This window comes from Sebastes umbrosus, chromosome 3, assembly GCF_015220745.1.
Source record: "Sebastes umbrosus isolate fSebUmb1 chromosome 3, fSebUmb1.pri, whole genome shotgun sequence".
NCBI lineage: Eukaryota > Metazoa > Chordata > Actinopteri > Perciformes > Sebastidae > Sebastes > Sebastes umbrosus.
In genome coordinates, this window is record NC_051271.1 from 1706948 (window position 1) to 1733218 (window position 26271).

The window sequence follows — 26271 nt, forward strand, 5'->3', positions numbered from 1 at the left end:
AATGGTAAACCCTACAATATCGTCTCAATATCGATATCGAAGTATTTGGTCAAAAATATTGTGATATTTGATTTTGTCCAAGTCACCCAGCCCTAATACGTCTAACTCAGACTGCTGAAGCCTCCGATTAGATTAAGACCAACGTTGCAGGTAATTTTACACAGAACAAGACTGTGGATTTAGTCCTCATCTTGTAACACTCAGGTTAAACGGGGATGGCTTCACAGACAGAAGGAATGATGACAGACATCAATAACTCTTTGAATGTACATATGAACATGTGAGTATTGTATTGAGATAGACTTGAAAACAATATGAACTTGCAAAGATGTTTCTGATGCAGAATATTTATTTGGTTCTTGTTGCAATCTAAATGTCTGCGGTTTCAAATAATTAGACAATGCTGACATGAAAACAGAGCACAGTTAGATCTGCTGTCAAAAAGAACGCAGGAATAACTTAGAACCATAGAAACCTCTGATTTGGTGGTGTCGTTCATAATCATCACTTATGTGCCTTTAAGTTGGTGCAATACGTGTTTGTTGAAGAGTGCTGCATCTTTAGACATGTTCAAATAGAGAGCTACAGGAATGAGTCCTAAAAACCAGAACTGAGTCAGTATTTTAGCACTTCCTGTTCCCTTGTCTGGAGGTCAATGGGTTTTTTGAATGGGTTTTAAGTTAGATGCCTGAAATAAGGTCTGTGGTTAAAGGTCCAGAGTGTAGGATCTGGCGGTATCTAGTGGTGAGGTGAGGAGATTGCGACCAACTGAAGCCTCTCCTGTGTGCCAAGCGTGTTGGAGAGCTACGGTGGCCGACGTGAAAACATGAATGTCCCTCTCTAGAGCCATCTGGAGCAGAGCCAGTGCAGAGAGAGTGTGTGTACAAACTACATAAGCTAGAGTCAGTGAACTGACCTCAGAGTCTCCAGTCTACAGTTTGGACTCTCCAGTCCGGCAGACATCAGTTTCACTCCTGAATCCTTCAGGTTGTAATTGTCACTCAGGTCCAGCTCTCTCAGATGGGAGGGGTTGGACTTCAGAGCTGAGGCCACAACTTCACAGTGAGTATCTGAGAGTCTACAGTCAGAAAGTCTGTCATGACACAAAAATTACAAATATGTTATTATGAAAGAGGACAGTTTAATTACTTCATGCATTTGATGACTAAACAGTTTGATATTTACTTCTTTGATTAACATTTGCTCCTCACATCAGTGGTTCAGCTAATTGTATCTCACTGTTTGACATGAAACAATAATTCTCATCTCTCTCTCAAACCTCCAGACTTTTAATCTTGTTTTTCTTTAATCTTGTAGATGAAGAGAGAGAAAATGTAGTTACATTGAGGCTTCCATAATGTCCAGTCTGTCAGTGTGATATGATCCCAGGTCTGTCTCCACAAAGTCAGCATGAGGCCTTCTTGATTAGAAAAGCATTTTTAAATCTCAGTGAATAAGTAATAATAATATAGTTGATAAAGATAAAACCTCTCTTTGCTGCTACCTGCTGCTGTCAGGTTCACATCCATAAATGGGAAAATTCACTGACTGCTGCCAAACGGCAGAGAAATTAAACAAATCGTGTAATAATATTAGACCTGTACATAATTAAACATTCATATAATTAGATATTTTGATGACTGCATGGCGTTTTGTCATTAACACTCTTTCTGAGCATCAAACGTATTCAGCTCACAAACACAATTAATGAACCAATAAGGTTGCATTATTTTCAACATAATGTCATCAGAAAGATGTTATCAGTGTATCAGCATTAAAAACACAACATTGATCTTTGGTGTGTATAAGATCTCTTAAAAAGTCTGAATTCTACCATTCTGCTGTTATATATTCATCAGATCGCTGTTATTGGTGGAGACTGTGTATTTCCTGCTACTACTCTTCTCTACAGCAACAAGAGAGAGAAACACCAGAGTTTCCTTCTGTGAGTAACAGAATAAAAGGAAAGACTTAAAAACAAGATGATGGAACACAACTTGAATTCATGAGCAATAAAATGCACCATTGCTCGATTAAACACACTCAGGGGTTTTACAACAACTATCTTTGTCTTGTATGATCAGTAGTTTACGGTGGCTAAAGCTAGAGTTGGATACATTTTCGGTTTTGCCGGTCCGGTCCGGTGTACGAGCTTAAACCGGTTTGATTTTATGCTAACCGGCAGAACCGACATTTGTCATTGGGACACGTTCTGGCAAATTAAAAAGTGTCCTACATCAACAACCTGTGCCGACAGAGTAACAGTGCTAAATCTAGCTTGTATTGTATTACTAATAAGCAATATGACAACGTGATTAACGTAATATTATGATGTTATGTTGGTTTATATACAAGAAGAGGTTTGTTTACTAGAAGTTCCTGTGTATTGTGACGAGACGAGACATGGCAGAGCTGGTCTCATTCATTCATTAATTATCTGTAAAACTGCACATGGCAACATTTTGGATTTGAAGCCAACGAAAGAGATGAGCCCAAAACACACGAGGTAAGGTGTAATCTGGGTTGCGTTCGAATAGTCCTTTTTGCTTAGGAAGGTTCCTAACGGAGTGAAATGACCTGGAAGTACCTCAGTAGCAGCCATGATAAGAGCTGTTGTAATTCACCAAATGTTAAGGAAAGGAGCTTCAATGCTTCCTTTATTATCTCCTTTAGCAGAGGATACACTGGACCATCCTTTACCAAAGGAAACGAGAGAAAGATAGAGTGTTCCAGCAGCAGGAGGACCTGTGGTATCTCTCTTCATACACCACGGGTGAAGGAGTCTGTCACTGAAAGAGATATTTAAGAATACACTTGTGGAAAGGCACCTTTTGTAGTCCATCTTCAGAACATTGTAGTTTCACCACAGCAGACCCGCGTCACTAACATCCACCGCCGTCGCATCATAATGACGGAGTCTAGTGAAAGTGCAGTCGGATTCCCCTAACAGCGCAGTTGTCTTTTCCTAACTCCTTATGAATTCTCCTTCTCATCTTTCCTTGACCTCATGACGTTTTCCATCGAGGTCAAGGAGAAGTGGTTAGGGAAAGACGTTAGGACGTCATTATTTGACTTTTCGAACGCAACCCAGGTGTCGCTTCTTCTTCTTCTTCTTTAGTGTTTATTGGCGGTTAGCAAACCAGCTTAGAGGTGCATTACTGCCACCAAGTGGACTGGAGTCGCTCCACTCTCATTCATGGGCGCTCTGCTGCTGCTGAGTCAAGTGCGACACCTAGTGGTAAAATTCGGTACACCAGTCCAGTCCGGCGTTTGGCTTAATATCAAACCGGATTGAAATATTTTACACTGGCACAACCCAAGCTAATGCTAATGTTAAAACTTTAGATTGCTCTACTTTATAACTGTGGTGGTTATGTCAAAGCAAGCAACTAATACATCTATTTGGAAATGACCTCCGCTAAATGTATTTCACCGGTGTTCCTAACCGTGAGTAGCTGCAAGCAGCAACACCACAAGCCAAGCATTCGGCCCGTTCTGAACAGACCTGCTCTGAACGGACCGTCTGGATTAAATTAGAAGAAGCAGAAATGAGAAATCGACTCGCACCCCCGCCTTGTCCTCCTCGCCGCCGGGAGGCTGCTTCCCCGGGAGTAGAGTGTGCGGCAACTCCAGGAGACGTACCCCCAGTTAGCAGTTAGCTCAAATTCAGCCAGTGCAAACCCAGCACCAGGACTTTGATCCCAGGACCGCCCCGACTCCCCGCCGGATCAGCAAATGTTCTGTTGCTGACGTTACACCGGTTAGACCCAGCGCTACACCAGCCAGCTGAGCTTTTGTTCTTTTCATTTGTTTTACCAGGTTCACATGTCGTCTCCATCACCCAAAAACATAAATCAGAAAAAACTGTAAAATGTAACAATTATTAGAAATAAATAGAATAAGTGTTCTTTAACTTGACAGCTAGAAACACAACCTACTGAAACATTTTGAACTCAACATTTGAAACAGCTCAAGAACATCTGAGACAAAATACAACTGACTTATTTATGTAATAAACACGTGGAACACTTATAAGAATATTATATTTTAAGAATAATTTATAGTCGGTATATTTGAAGAACTAAACTAGTAATCTACACTGATCTATAAAGTTAATCACATCTGGACTTACACAGCTTTTCTGCAGTTCCTCACAGCTGGAATCAGTCTCAGTCGTCCCTCGTCTGTTGTGTTGTACTTCTTCAGGTCCAACTCATCCAGAACCTCCTCTGACATCTGCAGCATGTAGGCCAGAGCTGAGCAGTGGATCTCAGAGAGTTTCTTCTCTGAACTGTTCTCTGACTTCAGGAACTCTTGGATCTCCTGATGTACCGAGTGGTCGTTCATCTCCGTCAGACAGTGGAAGATGTTGATGTTTCTGTCAGGAGAGATATTATCTCTGTTCATCTTCTTCAGGTTTTTAATGGCTCTCTGGATGCTTCCTGAACTGTTCTTTGTCCGACCCAGCAGACTTCCTAAGAGCTTCTGGTTGGACTCCAGAGAGAGGCCATGAAGGAAGCGAACAAACAGGTCCAGGTGGCCACTTTTACTTTCAAGGGATTTCTCCATGGCTCTCTTCAGGAAGACATCCAGAGATGGGCCACGACTAGCACTGCTTCCAAAATACTTAGAGATGTTCTTGAGAAAAGACTTTGGGTTTGACTCTCTGTGCTTGAAGTCTTCTCCCAGGAAGGCCTCCAGTACCTCTGTGTTGCTGTTTGTGTAACAGTGGAACATGTAGACTGCAGCCAGAAACTCCTGAATGCTCAGGTGAACAAAGCAGTAGACTGTTTTCTGGAAGATCACACTCTCTCTTTTGAAGATCTCTGTACAAACTCCTGAGTACACCGAGGCCTCTGTGACATCCAGACCACACTGCTCCAGGTCTTCTTGGTAGAACATGATGTTTCCTTTCTCCAGCTGTTCAAACGCCAGCTTCCCCAGCTTCAGAAGAACTTCCCTGTCAGCCTCCGTCAGCTCCTGTGGACTCGTCTCATGTCCCTTACCATACTTCTGCTTCTTCCTCTTTGTCTGAACCAACAGGAAGTGTGAGTACATGTCAGTCAGGGTCTTGGGCAGCTCTCCTCTCTGGTCTGTAGTCAACATGTGGTCCAGAACTGTAGCAGTGATCCAGCAGAAGACTGGGATTAGACACATGATGTGGAGGCTCCTGGATGTCTTGATGTGTGAGATGATTCTGCTGGACAGCTCTTCATCACTGACTCTCCTCCTGAAGTACTCCTCCTTCTGGGCGTCAGTGAAGCCTCGTACTTCTGTTACCCTGTCAACACATGCAGGAGGGATCTGATTGGCCGCTGCAGGTCGGGAAGTTATCCAGACGAGAGCTGAGGGAAGCAGATTCCCCTGGATGAGGTTTGTCAACAGCACGTTGACTGATGACTTCTGGGTGACATCAGACACAACCTCGTTGTTCTTGAAATCCAGTGAAAGTCTGCTTTCATCCAGGCCGTCAAAGATGAACAGAACTTTACAGACAGTGAGCTTCTCTGCTGTGACCTTCTGTAATGTTGGATGGAAATCATGGAGCAGCATGAGAAGACTGTACTGCTCATCTCTGATCAAGTTCAGCTCCCTGAACGAAAGCGGAACCACCAGACTGACATCTTGGTTTTCCAAGCCCTCTGCCCAGTCCAGAGTGAACTTCTGCACTGAGAAGGTTTTTCCAACGCCAGCGACGCCGTTCGTCAGAACGACTCTGATGTGTCCCTGTTGGTCAGGTAAGGCTTTAAAGATGTCCTGGCACTTGATTGGAGCGTCATGGAGGGTCTTCTTCTTGGAAGCTGTCTCAAGCTGCCTCACCTCATGTTGGGTATTAACCTCTTCACTCTGTCCCTCTGTGATGTAGAGCTCAGTGTAGATCCTGTTGAGGAGGGTTCCACTTCCTGTTTCATCAGTTCCTTCAGTAACACGTTCACATCTCTTCTTCAGACTGATCTTATGTTCATCTACAACCTCCTGCAGACCTCTATTCAGACTGATCTTATGTTCATCTACAACCTCCTGCAGACCTCTATCTGCTGAAAGAGAGAAACAAGTTTGAGATAAAACTCAGAAACTTATTATTTTATTGCCAATATGAAAATCAATATAAGAACATATAAAGAAGTAAAGATTATAAAGTCATCATCCCTTCTTGAAGTCAAAACTAACGTCAACGTGTTTTTTTACATTAATTGTTAATAGTTCTTATTTTTAAAGAGAAGCATCATAAATGCTCCTTTTCCTCTCAGCCTCTGACTGTGTGTTGGTGTACATGTTTGATTGACAGCAGAGGAGGCGGAGCCTCAGCTGCTCGCCAGCAGCTCTTCATCTAAACAGCTCACTGTGGCTGTTCCTACCGCCCTGTAACATTTAAAACTCATCAAATAATGCAGAATATGGTCATGTGTTGTTGTGTAGACCTGTATTTACTGAATAGCACCTCTAACAAAGAACCGTGAACAGTGTTTTGTAGCAGAGGAACTGAAGTGACAGGACCCTGTTAAACACCTAAACTAACCAATGTTGATATATGATATTATATCATAACACGTTTTAAGATTTTGAATGTGCTGCAACTGACGAGCTAATCAGCCCTCTACTGTAGCCTGAAAACTGATGTTAGCAGTGCAGCTTTCCTCAGTGGGTGTTTGTTTGGTCTCTTGTTCAACGTGTCGCTCTGCAGGACCAGACGTGTGTTTGTAAGTTAGAGAAGGAGACTTTAGCAGGAAAGCTAATGTGGGCTGTTGTTCAAAGTCTGTGTCTCTTGTTGTGTCTCAGGCTGCTGTCTGGCTGTTAGTCAGTGTGACTGTCTGGCTGTGATAGAACAGTGATGTTGTTGCTTTACATACAGTTTAATATAGTTCTCCATCAGATGGAAAACAATCTGCATTCTGATTGTTAATGCAAAGACGGAGTGCTATCCTAAAAACAAAATATAAAAATATATAAGTATTTCTTTTGGGTTCAGATTCAGAAAGGAAGTGATGCAGAGCAGATATGTCTGGTGGAGCAGATCTTAAACGGTTGTCACAACAATAGTCAGTGTATTAAAACAACAAGTCCTGTTTCCAGACATGAAGACATCAGCAGACACATCTACAGTCTTACTTTGTACAGTGCTGGTCTGACTGGCTGTCTGAGGTCCAGGTCTTGTTCTGGTCTGACTGGCTGTCTGAGGTCCAGGTGTTGTTCTGGATCTGGACATCGGCTCCTCCACAGAAGAATGACTCCTCTTCTTCTGTCTGTGGAGACATTAGTTTAGAACTAAAATGATTTGTTGATTGTTGGTGAAGAATATCCAGACTTGGCCGACACTGAAGCTCAGATGGTCACAGAGAAGAGTTAAAGTGTTGGCTTATAAGACAAGGAAACTGTGTTTTACCTCTCTGACTTCTTTCGTTTTCCAGTAGTTATAGTTTATGCAAGTACTGTCCATTGAAACGGAGAGATCCACGACATCTCGAATTATTTCCATCTGTGCTATACGTGGTCAAAAAAAGTCTAGGACTGTATTTATGGAATTAGTTGACAGGATTCCTGTCATGGATTTCTCCGTTCCAGTGGACAGCACTTGCATAAACTATAATTACTTATAAACGAAAGAAGTCAGAGAGGTAAAACACAGTTTCCCTGTCTCACAAGTGTTTATTGTTAACACATAAAATAAATTCAGGACATGACAGCATGTTTATTTATATTGCAAATGTTGTTGAGATTCTATACTCCATTCATATCACCACTGACAAGCAGTTCATGTTTACCGTGATGACGCTGCCACCTTGTGGTTTCCCGGCGCTCCCTTGCAATATGTGCGTACATGAGCAAGTTGCAGTATTTTTCCATCATGATATATAGCCTCCAGACTAATATCAATGTTTTTAAAATGTCCCTTGTTCCCCTTTGATGAGACTGTTTGTAACTTTCAGAATTGCTCGTTAACAGCGACACCTGTGGCCGTTAAGTCAACGAAAGTCAGCGTCGGGCTAGCGCTTGCTCGCTCTAAATAGACATGAAGGAGCATCGCTCAAAACAGTGAGGCGACACACGTCAGCTAAAAGCACAATATCACTCTATATTTCACCTGCTTGGTAGTAATGTTAGCTGACCAGACGAAGGTCTCCCCATGAACATGATTTAGATCTGATCCGGTCGGTAACGAGACAACAACGTTTCTCTCTGAAGAGCCCCGTCCCTTCCCAAGACACGGGAAACCTCTGTTGGTCTGGAGGAGCAGCAGCAGTTATTTCTGCACAAACGTCCACTGAACATTCACTAGATATTCTCAGAGCTAAACTAACTCTTCTGCAGTGTGGAGTGAGCAGCATGCACGTGAGAGTTGAGCGCGAGAACGCGCGCGGTGTGTGAGTGAAGGCAAGCAGGCAGAGGAGCAGAGACTCCGGTCCTGGAGACCAAAGCTACGGTCTCCCCTGCGTGTTCTGGCCGTGGTCGGGGGGCTGGAGCAGGAAGAGTTGACACTGTTTAACAGACGGGCTTCACTAGATAGAACTGCGCCGTTTTGGTGCTTCCGTGTAGTTTGTGTTGGAGTCTGAGTCTGAACAGCGTAGCCACACGCGAGCGCGCATGGGAAACCGACCCGGTAGATTTATATGTGTAAAAAGTTACAAACAGTCCCTTTAATACAAACTCATCATTTTCTGCAGCTACTTCTCAGTAAATGTCCTCCATTAAAGAGAGCTGATTATGTCCTTGACTGATTCACAGTCACTTTGGGCAGCTTAGCTTGAGTTAGTTAGGTTTGAACTGAGGTTAGAAGTGGTCTAAATATTGAGGTAGACCAGCAGTCTAAGACACACAGCATGTAACTCTGGTGTCCTTGGTGTTCATTTTTAATGTCAATATGTTTCCTGCCACTTTCTACTGTCAACTATCAAATGAAGGCATGAATTCAAATATTCTAAAAACAGAAGTGGTACAAATACATTTGACCATTTCATGCACTTTGTTTTGTCAGCAGATAGTTTTACACCAGAGATGTTTGTTCTTGACCTTCAGAAACAAGATGTGGTGCAGAGAATCTAAGCTCAAAGGTCCACATAATAATGATCCAGAGCTTTCAACTGAAAGCTCTGGATCATGAGTAAGTGGATCTTTAAGCAGATTTTTCCTTCACCATATTTTACACATGTAGTGAAAGAACAAACTCAATCCATCAACACATTATGATCAAGGTGAGAAAATACTTTCTACAGATACTTTTTCACCACATGTTGCACAGTTCTGATGTGCACTGATTCAAGATGACACCCAGTAGGTCCTAACAGCTGATTCTAGGAGGAGTCAAACCAACAACATATTTAGAGGACCAATATGAGAAACTGAATTACATATTTGAAGCTCATTCTTCCAGATGTTGAATAGTCACAGATCTTTAGACCATTTCATAGTTGTAAACGTAAACATTCCAGATGTGTCCCCGTTTATTTCCTGTTGCAGTGGATCTGAATGAAAACATGATTTAAATTGATGATGAATTGTGAAATGGAGGTTTTCAGGTGTTTTGCTACAGAAATAACCATCAGTAGTTTGTGTGTTTGTGTTTAATCCATCTTAGGTTGAAACAGTATCTGCATTTATAGTTCTGCATCAGGAATATAAATCTTTTAGTCTCAATGCTTCATCGTCCATCAGGTCATCTTACATTAAAAACTGTCTCTTACTTTGTCTCTGAGGGTCCAGGTTCATTACTGAAGTCTGGAGGATCCTCTTTGGACACGTCACTCTCCATAGACAGACAGCTGGGTACTGGAGACTCTGCTCTCGGTCTGTACTGAACTCTGAAAACACCAAGATCATTTTATTCACATGAATCCTTGATACATTCTCTGATGACAAAGACATTTCAGTAGCTCTGAACACACAAACTACTGCTACTGTCAATAATGTGGTTTAAAAGTCTGTATTAGTTTGTTTAGATTACAGCTGTTCTGGGTGACTGACAGCTGTCACAGATACGAAGAGGAAGAATGCACAAATTAAAGCCCTCCTCCAGTGTGTTTTGGCATTTCTAGAATATTTCATATTTATTTGAGTCATTTCCTGACTAAGTTGATTAGCCACACTGTGTGCCAAATTTTTTTTAACAAATAACTTCATGTTGTGCTAAAAATTAAACTAACTGAGGGTTTCATTTGATTTTATTTTTCCTCCACCGTAGTTTAGTGTGTTTATTTTCACAATGGCATTTGTGTGTGTGGTGAACGGCTGCAGTCAACGCAGTGAATTACACAAAATCCCACCGGCAGAATTAACACAACACACTGACTGTCTCTCTCACTCGCTCTCTTCTTTATCGTCTCCTCCTGCTGGAGATACATTAACAGAAAGCAGCCGAAGCCGTTTTGGAGGTTTGCGGGCCTCTAACAGGTCCGAACGACGCGGAGCACAACTTTCAGCTCAACAAAAAACAAGAGAAAAGTCCCGTTAGAGAAATAAACGAATCACAGAGCAGCCCGGTGTGATGTCGGTGCTGGAGCTGAGGAGCGTCCCGAAGACTGCATTTCAAACGGCGGACCTCGGCAACATGTCTACCCGTCCTCTGTCGCGCCTTGGCCGGCGTGCGGCGGTGCGGCTCCTTGGTGCAGCAGCAGCCAGACGGGCGCCTCGCCACGAGGAGACGGTGAAGAAGAGAGCGAGTGAGAGAGGGTCGGTGTTGTTGAGATAATTCTGGTCTCGTTTGTGGTCTGATAAACAGTAAATTCATCTAAACTGGGTTGGAAAACCATGCAATCTGGTTGCCATGGTGATGATTGACGTCTGACTATTAACCACGACCCCCATTCTCTGTTTGAGAAAGAGCGTTAATAAAAAACAGGAAGTAAAACTGACTGGAGGGGGCAAATACATTTTAGTAGAAATTTTAAAATACAAACACTAAATCAACAGAAAACAGTCTTGGTAGAGGAAAGTGAAAATGAGTCCTATAAATGAGTTAGTAGCAGCTCTCTTACTTTGACTCTGAGGGTCCAGGTTCATCACTGAAGGTCAGAGGATCATCTTTAGACTGGTCACTCTTCATAGACACATAGCCAGAGACTAGAGACTCTGCTCTGTCCTCCTCTTCCTCCACACAACCACTCATCTTCTGATCTGAAGTCAGTCTGAGAGGTTAAACCAGGACACTGACTGTGAGCATTTAACGGAAACAAGTTTGTACAAGAGTCACAGACTGAGAGAACAGGAAGTAACACACACCCGCTCTCTCTACCACACACACACCCACACACACACCCACACGCGTGCACACACACACACACACACACACACACACACACACACACACACACACACACACACACACACACACACACACACACACACACACACAGTATACAGTATAATAAATCCACCCAGCGCTCCACCTGGTCACTTCTCTTTAAGTCTCTGCTTGTTTTCTTGGGTTACAGCAGGTTTAATGAGGATTATTCAGCCAATCACAACGTTGTGTTCACAGATGAATCAAACTGTTGAGTTCATTCTAACATTTCTCTCCTCTACAGTCCACAGGGAGGAAACTGACTCAGAGACTTCAACAGTGAAGTAATAAAATGTTGGATTAACACTCACCCTGCCTCAGTCTACAGTTTTCATCCTTCTGCTCCGTCGACACAAACTGGATTCTGACTGAACACTTTCATGGTCTCCTTCCTTGTTCTCATGTTCTTATATAACATCAGTGTGGCTCCTCCTCCTCTCTCCATTTACAGGAAATCTTTAACCTCAGAGTTTATCTATGAGTGTTTGTGTGTGTTGCTCACACTCATCAGCTTTTAAACACAATGTGTTTATAAGAACCTCTTTGAGCTTGAACAGGTTGAATAAAAATGAGTTTTGGTAAAATGTTATGACATTTTTATGTTTAAATCATGTCAATAAATCACTTTAGTTAAATACTAATGTGCTTTTATAGTTGTTTTTTCAGAATTATATGAAAAATAATAATAAGAAAAATGATTCATTCTGTTACACAATCAAAACATTTCTGAGTTAAAAGTATTTTTCTTTTTTTTTTCTTTTTTTCAACATGCGTCACTTTTATTTCTCAGTTTGTTTGTTTTTTCATTTTCTTTTTCCTTTATTTGGTTTTACTCTGACAGTTACATAAACATACTTAATTACAGTATATACAAATATGAAGTGAACCAACTTTTCCACTTTTTACAATGAAATTATTGAACACACAAATAGAACATGGGGTGCTTTCCATGTAAAATAAGATAAAATAAATAATAATACAAAAATTGCATTTAGAAAAAAAGAAAGTTTAAACAAAAGAAGGGCGTTTTGGGGAAATATACTTTTTCCACTCATTCCAAATGTCTTCAAATTTTGTTTCCTGAAGCCTCATTGAAAAAGTAATTCTTTCCATTAGAAATATTTCATAAATAATATCATACCAGTTCTCTAGTGATGGGGTATGTGGTTTAAGCCATTTCTTAGTTATTGCTTTTCTAGCAGCTACACTCAATATTCCAAATAAGTTTTTGTTTTAATATTTGTAGATGTTGAAAGTAGAAGACCAAACAGGAGTTCGTCCCACTTAAAGACTATGTTTGTACCAAATATAGTAACTAATTCTGTGTAAATCTTACACCAAAAAGAATTTACTTTAGGACAGGCCCAAAACAGGTGATAGTGGTTAGCTACCTGGGAGCCACAGTTCCTCCAGCAGCTGGATGAGCCTGAATGATGAGACTTCTGAATAGGTGTAATAAAAAATCTGCTAACAGTCTTCCAGCCAAACGCTCTCCACGAGGTTGAGCTCCATATCTTCCATTGAAATTCACAATATTTTAACCAAACTTCTTCTGGAATGCAGCTATTAGTTTCACTTTCCCATTTTTGTTTCATGTAGGTAGTGCTCGCTATTTCAGCCTCCTGAAGTCCTCTATATACTCTTGAAATGACTTTAAGCCCCGAATCTGTTTTATAGGCGCTTATAAAAACGTTCAATAGGTTGTTTTCGACTGCCTTGTGACTCTCTAACATAGAACTGTTTATGTGATGGCGTACCTGAAGAAATCTAAAAAAGTCGCTATTATTTAACCCATATAGTCTTTTCAATGTCTGAAAATCAGTCAATGTCCCCTGGTTGAAAAAGGTACAGTATGAGGAGAGGCCTCGATTAGCCCAACCCTTATAGCTTGCATCCATTTTATTTGGGGTGAAATCAAGGTCATGGGAGCACCATTTCAGAATCTTTATCTCTTCAAGTAAGCCACTCTTAGTGATGATATTTAACCATACTTTCAAAGATAAATTAATCCATCTATTACCTGTTTCCATCAAATTTTTAATAAGTCTTTTGTCCCCTAGCCGTGCCTGAATTGGGACTGTCCCAGATATATTTCCTTCAATTTCTTTCCATCTAGCTTGGTAATCAGGATTACACCAACAATACAAAGTCCTCAATTGGGCCGATATATAATCATTTTTTAGGCAGGGGAGTGCAAATCCTCCCTTATTCTTCGCCAATTGAAGAGTGTGAAATCTTATCCTTGGTTTTTTCCCTTGCCAAATATAACGTGATATCAATTTATCCCATTCGTTGAATTGTTTATCAGTTATTTCAATTGGAAGAGTCTGAAACAAATATAGTACCCTAGGCAAGATATTCATTTTTACTGACTCAATTCTTGACTCAAAACTTAATATTGGAATTAGATTCCATCTATTTATGTCTTCTTTTATTTTCTGATTTAACAGATTCAAATTTAAGGCATACAATTTTGTAAGGTCTTTTGGGATGTTTACTCCTAGATATCTAATGTGATCCAAATCCCAGTTTAGTTGAAAATTAGAACTTATGGTCTGGCTAGCCTTGTAATTGAAACTTAAAATTTGGGTCTTTAAAATATACAATTTATAACCTGAAATGGAACTAAAAACCTCCAAAAATGACATTAATTTCAAAATTGAGCTCTCTGGGTTCGACAAATTAATTAAAACGTCGTCCGCGAATAAAGAGATTTTATGATCTTGGTCCAACAATTTTATACCTGTAATATTTTTATCCTGAGTGATCCCCTGACTTAATGCTTCAATAAACAAAGCAAACAATAATGGACTTATTGAACAGCCCTGTCTTGTCCCTCTTTGCAGGCCGGATAAGTTTGCTACGGCTCCATTTAATTTTATTCTTGCCTTTGGGCTATTATATAATGCTTGAATAGTTTTAATAAAGGTCTGATGAAATCCAAATTGCCCCAAAACTCTATATAAAAACTCCCAATTAACTCGATCAAACGCCTTTTCGGCATCAAGGCTCAATAACACTGCCTCGAGTTTGTTTTCAACAATATGATCAATCACATGTAATGTTCGGCGAATGTTATCTTGAGTCTGCCTTTGCTGAATAAAACCCGTCTGATCTAAACTTATTATTTGGGGGAAGATTTTTCCTAACCTCTTTGCAAAAATGTAGGTAAAGATCTTATAATCCTGATTCAGTACACTTATCGGCCGATAACTTCCACATTCAAGTTTATCTTTACCCTCTTTTGGTATCAAAGAAATCACAGCTTCTCTCCACGAAGGAGGAGTCATGCCAGTCCTGAGTACATGGTTAAACGTGTTCTTCATTGTGGGGGTCAGCAGATCTCTCATTTCCTTGTACCACTCAGAAGGGAAACCATCTGGTCCTGGTGCTTTATTAGGTTTTAAATTTGATATTGCCCCTTTAATTTCTTCATCCTTAATTTCACTAATTAGACACTCATTTTGTTCATCTGTCACCTTTGGTAGTTTTATCAGGTCAAAAAAGGCTTCCATCTTCGGTTCATCTAATTTGGGCTGTGTATATACATTTTTATAAAAGGTTTCAAATGATTGTTGTATATCCTCTACTTTGCAGTGTATGGAATTTGTTGTAGGATACTTTATTTTATAAATTGTATTTTCTGCGTGTTGCTTTTTTCATTTATTAGCGAGTAATTTAGCCGATTTTCCTCCTGCTTCATAATATCTTTGTTTTAGAAAAATCAGCTTTCTTTTAATATCATTTGACAAGATTTCATTTATTTCGTTCTTTTTCCTATCTATTTCCATTTTTGTTCTTTGATTCAGTGTCTTTTTATGTAAATTCTCTAATTCTTTTAATTCTTTTTGTAACCGATCCAATTTTTCTTTCCTCTGCTTTTTCAATTCAGAGCAATAGCCTCTAATTTCCCCCCTAAGAACAGCCTTGCAAGCATCCCAAAGAATCGGTGGGGAAACTTCCCCGTTGTCATTTTCTTCAAAATAGTTTTTAATATCTTTCCTTATTTGCTGTCTCATTTGATTTAGAACCCCGGTGTTTAACCTCCAGATAGGGCTCTTCTTTTCAGAACCTAGTAGTAAATCAATAGAGATTGGGGCGTGGTCTGATAAGTCCATGGTCCCAATATTGCAATTTATATATATATATATCATATGTCTGAGAGTCCTAACTCTCCCATCATTAATCTTATATTTTTTGTAGTTTTCTTTTCTCTTGAATAATAAGATTTCGAAGTATCCAGGGTCATATGAAGTCTGACATTAAAGTCCCCCCCGCAAATTAGGATGCCCTGGGCCTCAGAGCTAATCAATTCAAAGCTTTGTTTATAGAATTTCCATTCAGATCCTGGGGGAGCATAGACATTCAGAAAAGTAACTAAAACACCTTGCAGAAACCCCCGGACCAGAACAAATCTTCCATCCATATCTTTCTTTTCAAATGTGCATTCAAAGTTTAATTTGCTAGAAATTAAAATCGCTACCCCTCTCTTAGAACCCTTTTTACAGCTGGATGAGTGCTGATTAAACCTCCATCTCTTACGTTTTTCATGTTCCAGTTCTGTAAGATGAGTCTCCTGAAGGAGAGCTACTTCTACTCCCTCCCTCTTCAATTTGGCCATAACTTTGCTCCTCTTGATTGGATTTCCCAGACCATTTACATTATAGGTCATTATTTTAAGTGACATTGTGTATCTTTAAGTATACTTTAAGCCCCCTCAAGCCTATACATGAATCAAATATTACACCCCTGGTGCTACAAGGAACAGTAGCATAAACCATAACCAATAAAACAAAAACAAAACCATAACAGGTAACAACTCTGACTTCCAAAATGTAGGCCTCGTTTACGGCCTCCTGACTCTGTTGGAAAGTAAAGAGTGTAGAGGGAAGGTCTCTTCCTCCTAGCACTGAAAGAGGGCCCTCTTCAGCCTGTGAGCTGATGTATAGGTCCATAATGTCCAGTGAGAGGTGTCCCGACCACAAGTCTGACCTCTTTATGCCCTTAATAAAAATAATAAGTTTGAAAATAAAATCCTTCCCATAACATTATGTACAACATTGTTCAAGATTCTTAGAAGAACTATTGTACCTAAATATAACCCTGTCGTAGCCAAAGTACGTTACTTATCCAGTGTCTTGTTGTCTGAATGCCCGGAGCCTGCATTCTCCCGGTTCCTTCATTTTCCGCTGACTCGCCAGGTCAGCCGGGTTATCTGGTCCAGAAGCGAGGTCGGCTTTTTCAGAACCGTCACCTGCATCCCTCTCTCTGCCATGTCCGCCGTCGCCTCCTCTGCCGAGTTGTAAATCTCAGTTCCTTCTTTATAAAACACTCTCAGTCTGGCCGGGAACGGAGTTTGAAATCTTATGTTACTTTCTTTCAACACAGTTTTCGCTTCTGCGTACTCCCTCCTCTTCTTCAGCAGCTCCGGTGCGTAGTCGTGATCCAAGTGGATCCGTTTACCTTGAAAATCAAATCCCTTTCTCTGCCAGGCTCTTTTAATCACCTCCTCCTTCATTCTGTAGCTGGAGAACTTGACCACCAGCGACCTTGGAGGGGCTTCGGCCGGAGGTTTTGGAGCCAGCGCTCGGTGAGCCCTCTCGATGTTTAGCTCTGTAGACGAGGGGAACTCCAAACATTTCCTTAACAAGTCTTCCAAGAAAGTAATCACTGAAGTCATGTCTTCTTCACCTCCTTCTCTTACCCCATATATTCTCACATTATCGCGCCGTGACCGGCTCTCCAAATCAGTCAGTTTATTCTCCGTTTGTATCTGTAGCTTCACCAGCTCCGACAGAACATCCTCCGATGCCTGGATTCGGGCCTCCGCCGTGTTGATCCGCTCCTCCGCTTCTTCCACTCTTCTTTACACTTGCTGTAACACGTCTCCTAAAACATTCGAGTTAAATCAGGCAACTTTGAATTTGACTGTCGGGAGCCTGTCACTCTATGCTGCCATCACGTCGCCAGCTAGACTGGAAGTCGCAAGTCTTTTTCATGATCTAAACATAGTAGCCAGAAATGACACATCTTCTAACTTTAACATAAATGTATTTTTATTTTCGTGTCACACTAATAAGTTTCAGATTGACTAAAGAAACAGTCTCAACAGATAAAGACTAGCCTGACTGAGAAGATGATCATGCACTATAAAGTTTAAATGTTTATATCTCATTCAAAAAGTAACTATGTTAGGGACAACGATTTTTAAATAGTTTACAGCATTTGGTAGTTGTTAATTCAATGAGCAGTATTTGAACGTAGTGATCTTAATAAGTATAGTTAGCTGACAACCTCCAAGTCCAACAGGAATTTTACTGTAAGGTCATTTTGTGCAACGTGGCAATAAAAACGTAGTTATTCTTGAGTTGTGTTTGTCCCGTCAGCTAAACATGGGTCCAGTGTATGACCTGTTGTCAGCGGCAACACAGAGACAACCAGCAGAGCAGCGTGATGACCTTCACTACTCCAGCATCCGCTTCCCTCAGAACCAGGAAGATGCTCTCTACTCCAACATCAGGCCGGCTCCACTCCACAGACCAGAGGAAGAGGAGGAGGATGGTGATGGTGTTGAATACACTGCTATCAAAGCTGACAGTGCCAGTAGCGCCCCGGGGTGAGCAGCACATTTTAATCTCTATATGACTTAAAAAAAATACACATTGTGTTAGAAATGGTTTGTTTTTCCCCTCACAGAACAAGACGTCAAGAAGACGGGGAGGATTCATTTGCGCTGTACAGCACAGTCAACAGATGGATTATTATTCATGGATTATTTTCTATGTAGTATGTCCAAACATTTTATGAAAACAAATCATAGTATAGTATGTTGAAAACCCAGCTGTGGGAAGAGTTTAGGGAGTCAACGGAGAAGGACTTCAGGTTAGCCTCAAAAAGATGGTGGCAAAGCCAGTGGAAGGTCACAGAGGAACTCTTGAACCTGACTGACAAGCTTTACACGGAGATGTCAGAGCTGGAAGACTTGGCGGAAGCCCTGCCCATCTTGCCGGCGAAGGTCACTTAGGTGACCTTGTGCGCCATCTGGTTCATGTACAACCAGATAAAAAAGCTGCGTCTAAAGGCTCAGACACACCAACCCGACATCACAGAACTAGCGGCCACCAGCTGCGTCGCCTCACGTCGTCTTTGTCTCGGCCAAAAAGTTGCACTCGAACACACCGCAAAGACTACAGCCGATGGCCGACTACCGCGTACGTTCTGCGCCTGCGTGAGATGAAATAACTCTCCACGCCAGCATTCAAAAAGGGAAACAGGAAGACCGGGCACGGCCGATATACAAACTGTTGTTATGATACGTTTATGAAGCAGAGCGGTGTTTGCCGACCATCTTCACACCACTCTCACTCACCACTTAGCTTCATTCCAGATGTTCATGTTGCTGAGGAAATATCCGTGTGTTGGAACGATCAGACGAGATGAAACATGAGAAGAGCCTTCTGTGTGTGTCCTCTTGACTTTACTCGTTGCTCTCCTCACTTCCCTGCACTGATTCATTTAAGCTGAACTGCCAATCTCTCACCAAAAGTTCAACATGCTGTATTGCGCGAAAACTAGGCCAACAGACGCTCACCGACGGCCCCAAACTGTCCGAAGACCGTCGTCAGATTACCTGTCTCATGCACTACTGTCAGGATATTTTGACTGTTTTATAAAAATAACTTTTTTAAATCATATTTGCTCCAACCTTTCCTCCTGCTGCTTTAAAGTTCTAGATTGTTTTAGAGGGACGTTGGGTATTCACATATCCCAGTGCAACAACAATAACAGGATCGATATCCCAGAGTTTCTTTAAGTAACACTGATCTTGTCTATGCAGCAGAGACAGCAACAACCGGCAGGATGACCTTCACTACGCCGGCGTCCAGTTCAGATCAGCTCAGCCCTTCAGTGTGTTGTATACGCTGTGGTCAGTACCGCTCAGAGGTGAGCAGCTCCTCTCACAGGAACATCATCCTGACTTTAAGATCAAAATTATATCAGTTTGAAATAATTAAAATACAAATATTTTTATGTTTATTATCTTACCTGCAAATCCCCTAATTAATTTTTCTCTTTGACAACCAGATGTCAGAAGTCGGCCGAAGAGGAATCAGCTGCGTTGTACAACACGATCAACAAAACCTGCTGACCACAGAAGGAAACTCCAGCCTGGTATTTATAATGTTATTTATTTAAGCAGGCATCTTCTGATTTACTATATTTCTTTCTGGGTACAGCATGGAGACAACCACACATTTTTAACACAAATTTAAATTTATAAACGAACAAAATATAATAGTGGAGCAGCTAAGCTGAAGTATTCACAACAACTGTACATTTTGTGATAAAAGCAACAACTTCGGCAGCCATTTTTCTAAATAATAAAACAAAAACAAATAGGTGCTAAATATTCCTAAATGTTGCAGAAAACTGACTTTATGACTGTTGATGAGCTCCAAGATGTGTCCTAGCTGATGAGATCAGATATCAGAAGATCACAGACAGGTTGTTTTTTTCCCTCTTTATTTTTTTAAGGGTGCTTTTAAAAGCTTTTAACCTGAGAAAAACTAAATAAAAGGAGCATGGCCACTTTGGGGTCAAACTTCAATCAATCCTGTTCAGTTCTGAACTTTATCCGGCGATATCTCTGTCCATTTTACTGCTAATGAAAAGAGAAAAGCACCGATAGAAAGCTGAAGATCTTGCCGTTCTTTGGGTATATTGTCGTTCTATCTTGAAGGCAAGGGGGTGAAGTTTGACCCTGAAATGGCCATGCTCCTTTTATTTACTTTTCCTAATCAGCTTGAACACACCGTAGAAATCATCAACAGTCATAAAATCAGTTTTCTGCAACATTTAAGGAATATTAAGCCATTTTGAAAAATGTCTGCCACGGCCCACAGGGGCCAAATTTGCAGCGCCCCGATATCTATATCTTTTCATAACATATAAACCTACATCTGTGCCAAATGCGTTGCTTTTATCGCTAAATGCACAGTTGTTATGCTCAACTGCCCCGCTATAAGAGTTTAGCGTGTTATTTTTAATCAGCATATGTTAGCTCAGAGTTTTTCAGAATTGAATTAGTAGTACACACTCGAGGAAGAGACATTTCTAGCTTTGTTCTCTGCTTTTTTTAAGTATGTTTTAACTTTTCAGTCTAAGAACAATGTATGTTCCAGTATGAATGGTTTCATTTGAACTCCCGGCAGGACATTAATTAACTGACCTGTTAACTTATAATACATTTGTTTTAAGTTGACATAGTAAGTATGTAGGAGGATTGTCTTTTGCTACGGTATGTTTTGTATGAATCACACCCTTTTATCAACTATACGTTTGATTTTAGCTCCTGATACAGTCGGCATTGTTTAGTGGGCTTTTATAACTGTGTTGCTGCCAGTGGTATTTAGTTCTTCTTACTTTGTCATTACAGGAGAGAAATCCCTTCTGGGTATGTTGATAGAACCAGCTCCACTTTCAGTTCTTTTTTTCCCACAGTGAAACACAAATAACTGTTTTTTATGTCCTTATAGAGAGGTGAAGTCCGTCCCCTTCCGGTGTCCCCCATGGGACATTATTTCAGAGCAAATATGTCCGGTAATCACGACGTTTGTCAATTCAAAAGATAATTTAGCAAGTCAAGAAAGTTGCAGTTTGTCGTATTATCATTTAGTTTAGTGTGAAACCGCTCAGTGAACTACATCTCTCGTCTCGCACAATGAACGTCACCAACACTAGCTAGCTAACTTAGCTAATGTTCCACGTCACGGATGAACCGTTATCTGACCTGATGTGTTTTATCCAGAGACTCCTGGTCTTTTTTATCAGCCGGGGAGCAAAAGAACGAGCTTGTGTGAGTACATCCGAGTCAAGTACGAAACACACAGACAGAGTAGCTCCAGAGAGAGAGACGACACTGACGTGACCTTTGGGTGTCGTCTTTCTAATTACGTATTTTCCATTGTCTGATACTTCAACAGTTTTCCGACATACTGCGACGTTCTCGACTTGCAAATCGACCTTTTGAATTGACAAACATCATATGTGTGATTCATGGCGTGATTGTCTCTCTCCGTTGACTACCGTCCATATTTTTTCCGAAACAAGGTCCCATGTTGGTCCACCGGAAGAGGAGGGACACTCCACTCTCTATTGCACAGGCTTTAACCTTAAAATGATGATTGAATCTTTGTGTGCACAGTTATTGGTCATCTTCGCTACACAATGGGGCAGGAGAATGGCGTGCAGTTGCTGAAGGGACACCTTTACAGCCTGCAGGCGTTGACAGACAGTTCATATGCAGCATCCTCGAGGCTCTTGCATTTAGCCTGCAGGCTGGGATTGCTGGAGCATTCTGCAGTCGTAGGCCAGCGTTCCACCCAGGTGTCCTTTCCTAACATGTAGATGAATCTGGCAGACAGGGAGGAGAGAGAGGAGTTTAGACTCTTTAGCTTGTATTTTTTGCTTTGGTACGTGAAAGAGACCAAGTTGCTGCGCGAGAGGTTTTATTACTGTTTAGTTCGCGAGAGAGGTTGAATTGCCGTTTACCTTGCGAAAGTGAGTGGCTGTGTGAGAGACAGAGTGAATTGCTGTTTAGTTTGCTAGAAAGACAGAGTTGCTGCACAAGAGAGGTTGAATTGGCCTTTGGTACATGAGAGATCGGGGGAGAGAGAGTGAATGTAAATGGGTTCTATGGGTACCCACGAGTCTCCCCTTTACAGACATGCCCACTTTATGATGATCACATGCAGTTTGGGGTAAGTCATAGTCAAGTCAGCACACTGACACACTGACAGCTGTTGTTGCCTGTTGGGCTGCAGTTTGCCATGTTATGATTTGAGCATATAGTTTTATGCTAAATGCAGTACCTGTGAGGGTTTCTGGATCAATATCTGTCATTGTTTTGTGTTGTTAATTAATTTACAATAATACATATATACATACATTTGCATAAAGCAGCATATTTGTCCACTCCCATGTTGATAAGAGGATTAAACACTTGACAAATCTCCCTTTAAGGTTCATTTAGAACAGATAAAAGTGTGATTTATTTAACTGTGATTAACGATAGACAATCATGCGATTAATGGAGATTAAATATTTGAATCGATTGACAGCCCTAACAAATACTAATATAATAAATATATTTTGCACCTGGCGGCTCACATTACCACTGTGTTTAACTGTGGTGTGATGAGGTTGAGCCAACCTTTTGAAGTGAAGCGATGTGGTTCCATGACAAAAAACACACTTTTTTTTGCAAATTTATGATTTAATAATCTCAGAGAATATTCTAGTTAGTTTTTTTCATAAATTCAGATTTTTTTCTTTTTTGTCTGAATATTACCCCCCCCCCCCTCCTCCCGGCTCTATTTTTTAAAAGTTTTTTTCCCACCTATAATGGCCCTAATATGCCAACTAGAATAAATACATCCGCCAAATGTTGACAGTTTAAATATATTTAAAAAAAAATAAAATCTCAGTCAGAACCTCCAACTGTCATGATAGCACTGCCTGTAGGTTAGTGTTTCCTTTTGTTTCCTCTGTTTCCCTGCCCTTTTGTATCTGGTGTGTTTTTCCCTGGTTTGTCTAGTTTGTCATTGTGTCGGGAGGTGTGGCCTTTCTCCTCCTCCTCCTCCTGGGCAGGCACAGCAGGAGCAGCTGCAATCAATCATTCCAATCACCAGCAGTATATCTACCCCGGTCTTCCTGCAACTCATCGCCAGATCATTTCGTCACCCACAGTGGTACATACTACATCAGGCTCCCTGGATTTTTTGCTCTTGTCTTTGCGGTTGCTCTTATGTTTTTGATTGTTTGGACTAAACCTTGTTTTTGTTGCTCTGTGCTCAGGTCTGTTTTCCTGCCAGCTGTGGCTGCTTCCAAACCTGCCTGCTCACTCCTGCTCTCGGCTCTTCCTCAACCTGGAACCCTGTAGTTTAAATAAATACTTTTTTTTGTTCATACTTTAATACTCTCGTTGTGTGCTGCATTTTGAGTCCAAGCTTTTGTTGCTATACCAGAACGTAACAGAATGATCTGGCCCTAACTATGGACTCAGCAGACACAAATGTTTTTCAGAAGGCTGTTTCCAGCCATGATATTTTGTTAGGACAACATCACCAATTACTTCAGGGTTTATTAGAGACCCAACAGACTTTAGGAAATCAAATGTCTCAGATGGGAAAATGTTTGGAGACAATTTCAGGCCAATTAGCCCCATCCCCCGCTCTGCCTCCTCCTCCTCCGCCTCAGCCACTCAGAGAATCACCTGTTCCTCCACCTGAACCATATGCCGGTGATTTGGGGAGATGCAAAGGATTCCAGCTCCAATGTTCTCTGGTTTTTTCCCGACAACCAGTCACCTTCACTACAGACCAAGCCAAGGTAGCGTATGTTACGGGACTGTTAAGAGGGAGAGCACTGGACTGGGCTGAAGCAATGTTGGGAGGAGGAGGGATACAGTTTTTGTCCTATGATTGTTTCATGAGTGAAATGAAGAAAGTTTTTGACCACCCTGTATGTATTGGAGATGCTGCTAAACGTTTGATTAACATACGACAGAGTCAAAGAAGTGTGGCGGAGTATTCTGTGGACTTCCGGATTCTGGCTGCGGAGGCTGGATGGAATGACGAGGCATTAAAAGGAGTTTTTCTACACGGTCTGTGTGAACAGTTAAAGGATGAACTTGCTGTCCGTGATGATACTAACTCTCTTGATGCTCTTATTGATCTGTCTATAAGACTGGACAACCGTATGCGGGAGAGACGCCGGGAGAAGAACTACAAATCCCACACTCCCATGAACGCCTTTGCCGCTACTCCTACTCTCGCGAGAGTTGCCTCCAGCCCGTCAGAGACTCTCGGCTCCGGTTCCAGCTCCTCTGCTCATTCTGATGAACCCATGCAGATGGGCCGGGCTAAGCTCACTCCCGCTGAACGTCAGAGACGGATCCGAGCGGGTGAATGCATCTACTGTGGTCAAGTCGGACATTTCCTTGCTGCATGTCCTCTCCGCCCAAAAGAGCGGGCTCACCAGTAGCTGTGGGGATACTGGTGAGTAAAACTGATGTCCCCACCAACACTAGACCTTGTACTCAAATACCTGCTAAACTGTGTATGAGTAACATGTCCTTGCCCCTGTTAGCATTGATTGACTCCGGTGCAGAGCAGAGTTTTCTAGATGCTGAGTTAGTCTCTCAGGCTGATATCAGCATTGAACCCCTTGAGACTCCTGTCAGAGTCTGTGCTTTAGATGGCAAGTCCTTAGCATTAGTAACTCACCGCACTGAACCTCTGTCTTTAATTCTGTCTGGAAACCACCGTGAGCTAATACAGTTTTTTGTTTTCTCTGCCCCTAAGACTCCTCTTGTTCTCGGAAACCCGTGGTTGAAGCTACACAACCCCCAGATCGACTGGTCGACCAGTAAGATTATGGGCTGGAGTAGTTTTTGTCATTCCTCGTGCCTGCAGTCTGCCTTACCACCTGTAGAGATCAGTGTTGCTTCTCCGCCCTGTGTCCCTCCTGACTTGTCTGCTGTGCCTACTGAATATCATGAGGTCGGTGAGGTTTTCAGTAAGGAGAGAGCGTTATCCTTGCCACCTCATCGTCCATACGATTGTGCTATTGAGCTGCTACCTGGTACCACTCTGCCTTCAAGCCGCCTGTACAACCTGTCACGTCCTGAGAGAGGTGCTATGGAGACCTACATAAATGACTCTCTAGCTGCAGGCCTCATCAGACCCTCCTCTTCGCCTCTAGGGGCAGGATTCTTTTTTGTGAGCAAGAAAGACAAGACTCTCCGCCCGTGTATTGATTTTCGAGGGTTAAACAATATCACGGTGAAGAACAAGTACCCTCTGCCATTAATCAGCTCTGCTTTTGTACCTCTACAGGGAGCTACTGTCTTCAGCAAGCTAGATTTGCGGAACGCGTACCACTTGGTACGGATTCGAGAGGGAGATGAATGGAAGACAGCATTCAACACACCACTGGGTCACTTTGAGTACTTAGTGATGCCTTTTGGACTGACTAACGCCCCTGCAGTATTTCAAGCACTGGTTAATGATGTTTTGAGAGATTTTTTGGACCGGTTTGTGTTTGTCTACCTGGATGACATTTTGATTTTTTCCGCTAATCTCGCAGAACACCAGCTTCATGTGCGCCAAGTGCTCCAGAGACTACTGGAGAACAAACTGTTTGTGAAAGCGGAGAAGTGCGAGTTTCACGTCAGCTCTGTTGGATTCCTCGGTTACATCATTGAGAGTGGGCAGGTGAGGCCGGATCCGGAGAAGATCAAGGCGGTGGCAGAGTGGCCCGAACCTTCCTCCAGGAAGCTCTTGCAGCGTTTTCTTGGATTCGCCAACTTCTACCGTCGATTCATCCGAGATTACAGCAGAATTGCTGCTCCTCTGACTAAGCTCACATCTCCTGCTGTTCCTTTTCGCTGGACCCCTGAGGCGGATCAGGCGTTTGCCTTATTAAAGGACCGCTTTACGTCCGCACCCATCCTGGTGCAACCTGACTCTTATCTTCAGTATGTCGTGGAGGTTGATGCCTCGGACATTGGTGTGGGAGCTGTCCTCTCCCAACGCTCCAAGACCGATAAGAAGCTACATCCTTGTGCGTTCTTCTCTCGACGCCTGTCTCCAGCTGAAAGCAACTACGACGTGGGAAATCGTGAGTTGTTGGCAGTGAAGTTGGCCCTGGAGGAATGGAGACACTGGTTGGAGGGTGCGGAGTTTCCGTTTATTGTATGGACTGATCACAAGAATCTTGCCTACATCCAGTCAGCCAAACGACTGAATTCCCGCCAGGCTCGGTGGGCTTTATTTTTTGGTCGATTCGACTTCACCCTTACTTACCGTCCTGGTTCCAAGAACATCAAGCCTGACGCGTTATCCCGGCAGTTTTCATCAGAGGAGTCACCAAGTGTTTCAGACACCATTCTGCCGGCAGCCTTGGTGGTGGGGACGTTAACCTGGGAGGTTGAG

General features: G+C 42.0%; 2 protein-coding genes across 2 annotated transcripts in view; both read right to left on the reverse strand.

Moving 5' to 3' along the window:
* The window catches only part of LOC119484984 (protein NLRC3-like), a 93899-nt gene extending 82281 nt beyond the window's left edge, over positions 1–11618 (reverse strand). The window contains exons 1-5 of the mRNA XM_037764196.1: positions 11587–11618; positions 10971–11145; positions 4706–6038; positions 4133–4609; positions 917–1093 (exon numbers count right to left, since the gene is read on the reverse strand). Coding sequence (XP_037620124.1) covers positions 917–1093; positions 4133–4609; positions 4706–6038; positions 10971–10995 — 2012 coding nt within the window. The 5' untranslated portion in view covers positions 10996–11145; positions 11587–11618. The remainder of the gene's footprint in view (positions 1–916; positions 1094–4132; positions 4610–4705; positions 6039–10970; positions 11146–11586) is intronic.
* A 9680-nt stretch (positions 11619–21298) lies between these two features.
* Positions 21299–26271, reverse strand: part of LOC119485097 (complement C3-like) — a 49483-nt gene continuing 44510 nt past the window's right edge. The window contains exon 44 of the mRNA XM_037764400.1: positions 21299–21688. Coding sequence (XP_037620328.1) covers positions 21544–21688 — 145 coding nt within the window. The 3' untranslated portion in view covers positions 21299–21543. The remainder of the gene's footprint in view (positions 21689–26271) is intronic.